The sequence below is a fragment of the Protopterus annectens genome, chromosome 4.part1 (assembly GCF_019279795.1).
Source record: "Protopterus annectens isolate FY-2018-M chromosome 4.part1, PAN1.0, whole genome shotgun sequence".
Classification (NCBI taxonomy): Eukaryota; Metazoa; Chordata; order Ceratodontiformes; family Protopteridae; genus Protopterus; species Protopterus annectens.
Window position 1 is genome coordinate 415,821,446 of NC_056734.1, and position 12,146 is coordinate 415,833,591.

The 12,146-nt window shown below is 42.7% G+C and overlaps 1 protein-coding gene across 1 annotated transcript in view; it reads left to right on the forward strand.

Moving 5' to 3' along the window:
- Window positions 1–12,146, forward strand: part of UGGT1 (UDP-glucose glycoprotein glucosyltransferase 1) — a gene marked incomplete in the record, with an annotated part of 2,149,769 nt that overhangs the window by 1,630,485 nt on the left and 507,138 nt on the right. The window contains 1 exon segment of the mRNA XM_044070228.1: window positions 122–206. Coding sequence (XP_043926163.1) covers window positions 122–206 — 85 coding nt within the window.

Genomic DNA, 12,146 nt, shown 5'->3' on the forward strand with positions numbered 1-12,146 from the left:
GATATTTGGTAATTAAAACATTTGTTAACTAGATTGTTATATTTACATCTGTCACTGCTTTTACAGATGCAGGTGGTGTGATGAGTAGTGAAACTTGCTACTTTTATTTCTGCTTTTACAGAATTATGATGCTTTCAGTGTTGAAACAAACACAAACACCCGTGAAGTTCTGGTTTCTGAAGAACTACCTCTCGCCTACATTTAAGGTTTGTGTAAAAAAATGCAATTATTATTTTTATTGTCACAGGTATAATTTATTGTCCAGTTTTCTTTGTTTTATCCATAGTTGATTTTATTCTGTTGGATTCATCCTGTAATTTCAGATGTGTGTTTTTCTGTAGAAGAACGTTTCCTTCATTTCTTCTGGCTTCCCAAAATGGTAGCGCAAAACATTTCCAAATATTTTCTGCATCTTCATTTGCCCCACAGTCTGTGACATTAAGGAAAGAGGACATTGGTAGACTTCACTGTGTTCATCGTAGACTTTGCAAATTAAATGAAATAACTAGGTGCTAGTAGAGGTTCTTAAGAAATTCTGTGTGCCTTTTATAGTGTGTTTTTGGAAGTTTCCAAACAAAATCATTGTATGAAAAGCCCCGTGGTGCAAATGGAATTCCTGACTTTGACAGACCTGAGTGAGGCCTATGTTCTAAAGGAGCCAGTAGGAGAGGGTAAGAGTGAGTAGCCAGTGCTGCCTTGCCCAAACTGGGTGGGGGATGCAACCTTTTCCCTTGCAAGGCTGACAGATACTGGATTACTAGATGATAGCCTTCCCTATCATTGTTGCAGTATTCATCACCTCTGGGATCTCGTGGCAAGGATAGCCCAATGTTCGGCCAGTATAACAAAGACTTTATTACCTAGTGGATGGCATACATCACACATATGCTGCATGCTCAAGCGTAGGGCATAAAGGTGATGTATATATGCTCCCAACTCAAAACTTCATTGTGACCAGTCCAAATGCCATTATTGTACATTGGTCTGAATGCCCATCACTTGTTGGTTATATTGAGCCTGCATCTTTCAGTTAAGTACCTCTTTGAGGTTAGTTTTTTTTTTCCCCTTAAATTGCTCATTAGGTTCCATGTCATCCAAGAAAGGGAAATGTCTATGGGGAGTTTGCCTCCCAACCTAAGACCACCACCATAGGTGCATGTTTTGGTTATGTGCCTCTCACGATTACACTTAGTGTTCCATCTGTCAGGCTTTTGTACCAAATTTTGTAGCTTCCTTTCTTCACTTTCCATTTACCATGAGCACCAGCGTCTCAAGCTTTGGTTCCAAGTTACCATGGCAGAATCCACTCTCCCAGAGGTACAGCTGATGCTCAAAAAGAAGGCCAAGAAGTCTAGGCCTAAGTCTGCTGCTTTCCAGGCTCCACCAGGCATCTCTGTTGAGGTGAGTGATAACCCAGAGGATAGTCTGGCATTGCCATCACTCTCTTCTGCCACGACCTCCTCAGAGGCCAGCACAGAACTTGCTTCTCGCACTTCTTCTGAGGCTTTGCAAATGTCCACCACAGACGTTGAGGGGGAACCACAGCTGATAATTTCCCAGGAGTCTAAATGGATGCCTCAGATACTTGTTAGGGAAGTGGTGACAGATACTTAATCGAATCCAGGCTGATATCCGAACCTCCATATTTTGTCAGAGTGGACATCCCATTGAAGAAAAAGCAGAAAACTAAGCATATGGTGACAGCTGCCAGGGATCCACAAAGGGAATGGCAGGACTTCACTCAAGGCTTGTTCATTGCCTTGATGGCATTGAAGCCTCAACAATGGAGTTTCACTTCCTATACCTCCTTGGCCTTCTTCCCATAAGGGAGCTAGGGACCCACAGTTTTCAAATGAAGATTTGGACTCTGAATTTGACTTCTTAGCATATTTCTCTCAGTTTCTTTCACCTTTAGTCTGTGGGTCTGAGGAAGAGTAATCTGTCAGTCATGATTCTCCTTCGGATGTGCTTTCCTTTGGTGACATATTTCTTTCTATAATGCAGCATTCCAAATGAGATTGCTCCCAAGTGTCAGATGCCCAGAAAAGGTATTATGAGTTGTTACAAATGGACTCTCCTAAACCTTCAGCTGCCCCTCTAATGTTGGCTGCTCTATTGGTTACTTTCTGTGCTGCTTCCCTGACACCAGATTCTCAACCTCCAGCTCCTAAGAAATCTGATAGGTTCTATAAGGTTCCAGATTCTTGCAAGTTCTTGTACAAGTACCCTTAGTCTGATCCTGCAGTATTTCTGTGTCTACCGATAAGCCATCTAGGCTGTTACCTTCTTCCAAGCTCTTTCCTTCAGATAAGGACAATAGGGCCATTGAGAGGATTGTTAAGGTATACACTTTGGCAACTTTAGCCTTCAGGGCCATCAATTACCAGACTCCTATGACAAGATACATCCTGTGTCTTCTTTCCCAGATTTGGAAGATTGTTTCTGATATGCCTGGCTCTGAGGGTAAGGCTTCAGTTATTGCCTTGCTTAGTTCCACTTCTCAGGTTGCCTGTCACTCTATCAAATGTAGCTGTTGAATCTTCTAGGGTGGCTGCCTCTGGCTCTGTGATGAGGCTCTGTTCCTGGCTTTACCTTCAGGCCTTGCCAGGTGATATGAAAGCAAAACTTCTGTACACTCCTACGGATATCCATAATTTGTTTCACTGTTGTGGCTTAGCTTTTCAAGACCTTCCAGGATCAAGGTGAAGTCATGAAAGATTTGAAGCACATTTTGTCATACCTATTCCCAAGTTTCAGCGGAGCTATCCTAGTAAGTATGCTTTTTTGTGTGTGAACTGCCTAGACTGTCTTCCAAGGGTAAGAGAACTCCTAGGTGTGTTTTTTTCTGATAAACCTACTTCAAATGCTCAGGCCACTGAAGCAGTTCTTTACTAATAAATCTTCAGCCATCTGACTATGTGCCCTCCCTTCCTCTCGGCCAGGTTGTCCCTTAGGCTTTCTCTGCCTCTCCCAGTTTGTCAGCTGATTACCACAGACACCTGGGATCTTTCCATTATTCAGCAGGGTTATTTTATGACCCTGGTGGTAGACCCTTCCCTCATTCCTCTTCACCCCCACGTAGAACACCTTCCTCATTTTCTAGGGGTATTACATGGTCTGCCAGTTTCAGGGTACCATTCAACCAATTCCACAGAAGAAGAGGGGGTTGGATTTTTATTCAAGGATGTTTCTTTTTCCCCGAAAAGAGGGGTCTTGGAGATCTGTCCTGGATCTTTCCTTTCTCATAGTACAATCCTTCCAAATGCTGTCTCTTCAGACTCAGTTTTCTCTGCTTTCCCCGGGCCTTTCTGGTTTCTTTGGATCTGAAGGACACATACCTTCAAATTCCTATTCTCTATTCAGGAAATATTTGCATTTCTCTGTTTTTTCCTCTTATTTGCAGTTTTCTGCTTTGCCCTTTGGGCTTTCAACATGTTGAAACCCCTGTTGTTACCTTTTAGAGGCTTCAGTGCATTCAAATATTTCCTTATCTTGCTTCAGGCCCCATCTCAGTTAAGGCTGGTACAGGATTTTCATTTTACTCACCTTCTGTTGCACAACCTGGGGCTCACTGTCAACCTTCAGAAATCAGTGTTGACTTCATCTCAGGATCATGTTTTTCTAGGCTTCAGATTCCAGACTGTTCTAATGCTGGTATCTCTTCCTGCCTCCAAGGTTTTGTCCCTCATAAATTTTCTCTCCCTGCTTTCCCTGTCCTCTGTTCCAGCCAGGGAGTTTCTCAGGGCTCTGGGGTTCATGGCCTGTACTATCCCCATGCTTCCATGGGCCATGCTTCATAAGAGGAACTTTCAGTGGTACATAAAATCACTGTGGCTTCAACATCTCCACCCTGGAGCATCTAGTTTCTCTTCCCCCTTGTGTCACTGGAATTTCACTGATGAATTCACCAGCTCTCTCTCAATCTAGGTGTTCCTTTCCACCCTTCACAGCAGTCTCAAGAACTCTTCAAGGACACATTAGAACTGGGGTGGGGAGCCATTTCAGGCACCCTGAAGGTACAAGGCCTTTGGTCCCCTCTGTAGAAGCAGATCACATCAACCTCAAGTAAATGCAGGCTCTCATTCTTGCCCTTCAAGGCTTATACAGACACCACCACAGTCATGTGGTTCATCAACAATCAAGGGGACACAAGGTCTTACCTTCTTTGCATGTTAGCCCTTCAAGCATAAGAAATAGCCATCAGTCTGCAGGTTACCCTACAGGCAGTCTATGTATCTTCAGAATGCACTCTTGTGGCAGATTTTCTCAGCCTGTCTGGGACATAGCTTTACGAGTGGATGCTTCTTAGGGATGCGTTTCTGGGCATAGTTCATCATTGGGGTATTCCTCAATTAGATCTCTTTGTCTCACCTTTGAGCAGGCAACTCCCTCAGTTCTGTTGCAGAATCCTAAGTCCTTTGGTTTGGAAAGTGGACACTGTCTTTCTCTTTGAAGGTGATGTGCCTGTATGTCTTTCTTCCCCCTCCTCTTCTTCCAAAGGTCCTTCACAAAATCGAGGAGGATTCTCCAAACATCTTGGTGACTCCCTTTTGGCCTACATAACACTGGTTTCACCCTCTTATTCTCCATCTGGCCAGGGTAATCATCACAAGTTACCTCAGCTAATGGATCTTCTCGCACAGGGCAAAGGAACTCTCCTTCACCCTCACCTCTCCACTCTTTAACTGATGTTTTGGGTGACAGGGTTTTGATTCCTTTCCAAAACCAGTTTTCTGAGGACGTGTTTATGGTCCTAATAGGAGGCCAGGAAACCCAATACCAGAAAATCATACATGTTCAAATGGAAAAGGTGTTCTGTTTGGAGTCTTAAACATCAGTAGGACTCCATTTCATTGGCATATTATTCAGTGAAAGCCCACTTTTCAGCCATTTCTGCCTGTCTGCCACTTACTTCTCCTTTAGCCTATACATTTAAGATCAAACAGTTTCTCTAAGGTGTCCTTCATAAGAGACCACCAAGAAAGCCCATTCCTCTTTCTTGGGATCTTTGGTGTCCTTGAAATACTGATTCAGGCTCCTTTTGAGCCTGCTGCCAGTTTGCAACATTACACCTGAAAGACTGATTTATTGGTTGCTTTTAACCTCTGCTGGAAGGGTTTCTGAGCTCCAGGGCTTGATGGCAGTCCCTCCCTTTTTTGTTTTTTCATAGAGACAGGGTGTTTCTCCATACAAATCCTTTTATGTTCAAGGAGGTTAATGAGCTGTCCCTTAATCAGTCTATCTAGCTTCCTTTTTAACTTTTCCGCATTTGGTGAGTGAGAGGGTTTTTCATAACTTAGATTTGCATATACAGCTCAGATATTATTTACACAAAACAAAGCCTTTTTGTAAATCTGATCAGTTTTTATTTATTTTCATACCAGAGCATTGGGTTTGGCAGTTTCTAAGGAAACCATCTCATGCATTTCCAAGGCCTTTTCTTTTTTTTATTCTTTTCATGACAAGCAGTTGTCTGTTTCTGTGAAGGCTCATTGTATTAGAGCAATGGCTAGCCCGGGGCTTTTCTTCAAAAGCTTGGACACCATCTTCATCCTTGAAGCTGCTACTTGGTCTTTGGTGCAAACATTCAAAAACCATTACAAATTGGGTATCATTTCCAGGGATAGGTCAGGCTTTGCCAAAGCTATCCTGCATGGGTTTGAGGAGGGCTCCTCCTTGCTTTCCTCCTCCCTGCCTTCACTGTAACTTTTGTACTCTCTCAGAGCTGATAAATACTGCAACAGTGATATGGAAGGACATAGAACAGTTGTTAAAATCTTATTATAACAGCAGATGTCCTCCTTTTCACTGTTGCAGTACTCATTCCCTCCGACCTACTCCCTTTTTTTTTTTTTTTTTTGCGTGGGTGGTATTTTTGTTCTGGCAGTGAGATTCCTCTCCTTTTCTTCCTTCCTTTTTCTGGATTCATATGTCCTCCTTTACACTGGGGTCCTGGTTCTCGTAGAGCACTTCAGTTCTAGTGTATGTACATCACCTTTATGTCCTACACTTGCATGGGGAGAATGTCTGACATACAATGTGTCATAGGTAATACAGTGTTTGGTATACTGGCTGAATGTTGGGCTATCCTGTGCAGGAGATCTCAGAGGTGATGAATGTAGCAACAGTGAAAAGGAGGACATCTACTGTTATGGTAAGATTTTACACAATTGTACTACACAACTGTACTTTTCTACTAAGTGCAGACTGAGTGTATTAGGTGGTGCTGTGAAATACAGATCCTCCTAGTAAGGTTCAGATCAGAAATGTGAAAATTCAGCATAGGTTTTGTAAACAGATAATTATTAAAAACAGTGTGACACTACAGCGTAAACTATGTTGACCTTAAAACTTTCACACCCAACTGCCCAACAGCTTAATACTTCCAATGCAGTAGTATTTAAAACGGCAGCAACAACATACGTTTTATTTGTATTAAGAAGGCTATGGTAATAGACGCATGTGTGTGTGTTTGTACTTTAGCAGCTTCTATTCACTTTTTACATCTCCCCCTTTACAAAGAAAAATCACATTTTTCCAAAAGTAAGAAGATCCACACACATATTTGTTTTATGCATTTAACACTCTGTCCTAAATCCACAAATAGAAAATGGTGAATACCAACAATGCAGTAATATACATATTTTTGCAAACAAATACAGTCACAGTTGCTTTGAATGTCCCAGTGACTGCATTCAGGACCAATTGCAATGTGGAACACAGATGGGGCTGCATTTAGACCATTTAATCCCTGACTGAATTCACGTGGGGTAACCTTCAAAAAAGTGAAGATTGAGGCACATTGTCAAATCGTTAATAATCACTAGGTAAAACAGAGAGTGTCTGTTTCCTCACAAACACTCATTTGTGAAGATATTTTCAAAAACTAGATAGTTCTTGGTCTATCATTTCAAAGAATTGAACTCTGACTTTCTACCCTTGCCTCTGATACTCTGTTGAGGTAGATTAGTCACTGCTACAGGAATCAGCTTGCCAGATATTTACCTTATTCTCAACTTGGTTTGATTTGATTGATCTGATGATGTCATTTTCATTTGTTCCTCAAAGAATGGGGTTCGGATCTGACTCTGCCACTTTCTACAGATTCTAGGATCCGAATCTCGAGCTCCTCCTTTACCCATAATATCCCAATACCTCAGATCTCATTTGCTGCTTTTCAAGACGGTTGGGATTGCGATTTTTTTGAGCTCCTTTGGGGTTCGGTGTATGTTTTGCTATTTAAATCTAAAACTTTTCTCCCTTTTCCATTTTACAATTTAGCTATGTATGTATTTATTCTCTCGTTACCCTTATGTCGCTGCATTTTTGGTAATTCTTTTTTATACCTTCATTGGTGGTAGTTTGCCTTCTCACTTATACCTGCAGGTATATTTCTTAACTTACTATTGTTGATAGTCTTTCTCGTCCCCTTTTCTCCCTATATAAAAATAAATAAATAAATAAATAAACAAATAAGCATCTTTCTTGTTTCGTTTTTGTACTTTACATACACTTTTTTTTCCAGTATAGCCAATAAACCTACTGGATTTAAAAATGCACTTCTTGTGGGCATGAGATTCATAAGTCTGATGCCCACAGGGACTGCATTTATTGTTTAGGCCTGCACATTTGGACACTCCTTGCCCTATTTTTGCAGCCTTCAGTGCAAGGGCTAGCAGCAGTCGGAGGAACAAGCTCATTTTAAAAGGTCTCCTCCCTGCTTCAGCTTCCTCCTCAGTTACTTCCTCAGGGGCTCAAACCCCCTCTCAGAAATTCAAGGAGCCCAGAGAGCACCATTAGCACTTTCCTGCCTGGACTCCTCCACAGACATCTTCAAAACCTCCAAAAAAGGTTCCTAAGTTATCAGATCTGAAGTCTTCTGATCCAAAACAGTCTACTGCTCCATCCCCTTGGCTCCATGTTTCCCGGTTCTCCCAGGAACCAGTGTATCTGAAGCTAAGGTCACCATTTTTTTTTTTACAAGAAATTCCTAAAAAGTTCTCTAGGCCACCCTCCACATCCTCTTTTGTTAGGTCTTCTCATAGTCTTTCTGAGGTGGAGATGGATAGGATGATGAGGAAATACCTCAGAACACAGATACAGATGTGGGTTTTGCCAGCTCTGTCCCCCACCAGATCCATGAGCTGTCAACGTGCCTTTCAACCAGTTATTAATCCTCCTCTGATCTGACAACCCCTGTCAGAGCCCATGGATCCGATGGCTCTTTGAGTCGATACGTTGGATCCAAGAGTTCTTCCTACATTGACTCAAGTATTTCCCTGACCCAGTCAGCTCTGACTCCATTGGAGCAGGACAGTTCTTGGAGCCATAGCATCTGATCTGAGAGGTTGACTTGGACTCCAAAGTTTTCAGAGCTGTTGCTTCCTCTTGGAGCCTTGATGCTTGATAACTCGGCTCCAACTCCTCCCTTGGAGTGAGGAGTTGGGGAGACTTGAGGATTGTCTGCTCTGAGAGTCTGTGCTCCAGAGGGATTGTCCTTGGTCTCTCCGAGTCCCTCTGCCTTGGAGGTGGTGTGCAGGGTCTTCTCTCAGCCAAGTGCAGCGGCAACTCTTCTGTCTTCAGTTCTGTACCCAGTTTCTTCTCTGGATCTTGTTTCTGAGCCTTCACATCTTACACCTCAGGGACAGCCAGTACAGAAGAGTTTCCAAACATCTCCATCTATGGAACTCGCTGTCTCTTCCAATACCTCCCCGAAACATTCCACTGAGGAGGTCCCTCTTAAGAGAACATGTAAGAGGAGGCACCTGTATTCCCCACAGGAATCCCTCACAGAAGACACCAACTTTGATGAGAGGCAAGGGTCCCCTAAATCTCCGCTGGAAGATGTCTTCTTTGGAGACATCTAGAGATCCTTCTCCAGAAAGGTGGTTTGTCTGCCTAAACCCCTTCCCATGAGGAATCTGTGTTTTTGGAAGCCTCGAGTCTGCCCCATGTACATCTTGGGTTAATCCCCCCCCCCCCGTGGATGAAATTATAGATCTTGTCTTCTGCAGGGCATGAAAGGAGTCAGACTCTGAGAAACATATCCTGAAAATCCCAGATAAAATATTAAGTGCCCCAGCAGATAAACTGCACTGGACAAAATGGAGCCCTGTAGATGCCATAGTTGTTGCAGCCATAAAGAAGGGTCTTGCAGAACACAGCTCCTCTGTCCATCCCCCTAACAGAGAGTGTAGGACTTTGGCTGGATTTGGGAAGCAGGTTTATGCGCCAGTGACTTTTGCATTATATTCGCTGAGCTACCTGGCACATTTTACCAGGTTACAAAGGGATTTAATAAAAGAACTGTCTAACTCTGTCCTAGGGTCCATATCTGCAGAAGAACAAAAATAGTTTTCCTTGCGAGTGGCCACCCTACAGTCCATTTTAAACGTGTCCATGAGGTTAATCTCGCATGCAGCAGAAGGTACCTCAGGGGTGGCCGGCACAGGTATAGTCATAATTAGTCATGCCAGGATTTTGCGGAACCCTTCAAGGTATCATTCATCAGTGCCCCCTTTGATGGATCGTCCTTGTTTGATCCAACAATGAAAGAGACTCTCTCCCGTAGTGAACAGGATGGAAAGACTTTGTCTGCCATTGAAATTCACTTTTCTAACCCGGAGGCACCCTTTTCTATGGTCCAGCATGATGGTAAAATGTGATTCAAGAAGTCTCAAGATCCTTTCCAGAAGTCATCACACGGAGACTTTTCCCCCAGAGGCAGATTTGGCAATAGTTATACCTGTAAATGTCACCCGCATGGCAGAGGGGGTTCTTGGAATCAAGGATCTCGAGATTCTTTATTGGAAATGACCTTCCAGCATTCTTAAAAGGTTGCCCGACTGTCCCACTCACGAGGCAGTCAGGGAATGACTTTTGGGTCCAAAGGATCATATCCAGAGGATATTTCATTCCTTTTTTACAAATTCCAGTTAAACTAAAGTAAATGCTCCTCAATGTTCCACCCAGTCAGAAGGAGCTAGCAGTTCAAGAGATTGCATAGTTGCTAGACAAAAGTCATCTAGGAGGTCCCACCATACAAAACAGTATACAGAATTTACTCAGGGTTCTTCTTCATGCCAGAAACGACAAGGGAACCGAGACCAATTTTGGACTTAAGTATCTGAACCACTTCATAAAGAAATCCATATTTTGAATGGTCACAGTACATTCAATTCTGCCACTTCTTTAGAAGGATGACTGGATGTGTTCAGTCAGTCTTCAAGATGCATATTATCACATCAAAATGAACAGGAACTCTCCAAGGTATCTACGGTTCCATCTGGGAGCCAGTCATTACCAGTTTAGAGCCCTGATCTTTAGTCTCACCACAGCCCCCAGGGTGTTCACTAAATGCATGGCAGTGGTAGCAGCACACCAGAGACTGCTTGGATTCAGAATGTTTCCCTATTTAGATGACTGGCTCCTTATTGCACCAACTAAGCATCTACTAATAAAAGCCAGAGATTATCTACTTCGCCTGGCACTTTCACCTGACATTCAAGTTCATCATCATTATGGATAGAGGGAAGACACTCCTATTCAGTCTAGATGTTTTTCAGTGTAAGCTGCAATACCGCCTGCCCGAGAAAAGGCAGAAGTAAATGTCATGGGCAGGGTGAGTGGAATTGTTGATTATCTTCCTAGGGGAGAGAGGACCCAATGACTTTTTCCGCTGTCCTTCCTACCCTCAGGAGAGGCTTGCCATTAGATGCTTTGCAGTTACCATACCAAACTATGATGTTGTTTGAGATGATGCTCTCGATGGTCCTCCAGAAGGCTTTAAGGATGGACTGAGACAGGTTGGCCTTCCTCAGTTTCTGTAGGAAGTGCAGACGTTGTTGTGCCTTCATTACTGTGTGGCTAATATGAGTCGACCAGGATAGGTCATTTGAGATGTGGACCCCCAGGAACTTGGTATTTGTGACCCTTTCCACTGCCACCCCCTTAATTTCCAGAGGTTGATGCATCTCCTGTGTCCGCCTGAAGTCCACTATTAAATTCTTTGGTCTTACTTACATTTAAGGCCAGGTCGTTGCTGTTGCACCAGCCTATCAGATCCTCCACTTCATCCCTGTAAGCTGTTTCCTCACCATTTCTGACGGGACCTATGACAGTGGTATCATCTGCAAACTTGATGATTTTGTTGGATTCATGCTTGGCTATGCAGTTGTGCGTCAACGATGTGAATAGCAGAGGACTCAGGACGCAGCCCTGAAGAACACCTGTGCTCAGTGTAATACTGATTGAACTATTTTCCACACATATTTTTTGGGGTCTGTTGATGAGAAAATCCACTATCCAGTTACATAGTGGTGTGTTGATGTCCAGCTGTATCAGTTTCAGTATCAGATTCTGGGGCATGACCATGTTAAAGGTGGAATTAAAATCGATGAACAACATTCTTGCGTAGTAATTCTTGTTGTCTAGATGTGGCAAGGATTCATGAAGTGCAATAGCTATTGTATCAGCCGTGCAGCAGTTAGATCTTTAAGCAAACTAATGTATCCAGTGTTGCAGGTAGATTTGAAGAGATATGGTTCTTGATCAACTACTCAAAATACTTCATTACTGTTGATGTAAGTACAACTGGCCGGTAATCATTTAGGCTTGTCTGTTGGGATTTCTTGAGTAAGGGAATTATCGTCGTATTTTTGAAAAAACTGAGTACAATGGCTAGTTGCAGGGATGTGTTGAATATACAGTGGATATAAAAAGTGTACACACCTCTGTTAAAATGCCAGGTTTTTGTGATATAAAAAAATGAGACCACAATAAATCATTTCAAAACTTTTCCCAACTTTAATGTGACCTATAACCTGTAAAATTCAATTGAAAAATAAAAAAATGTGCAATAAGCTTGGTTGCATGTGTGCACACCCTTAAACTAGTACTTTGTTGAAGCCACTTTTGCTTTAATTACAGCATTCAGTCTTCTTGAGTACACACCTGCCATCAATTAGAGACTCTGATTAACCCCAAATGAAGTTAAGCTGTCCTAGTAGGATTTTCCACACATTTACCCAGTTGCCTGGTACAACAAAAGCCATGGTTCGCAGAGAGCTTACAAAGCATCAAAGGGATCTCATTGTTGAAAGGTATCAGTCAGGAGAAGGGTGCAAAAAAATTTCCACAGCATTGGG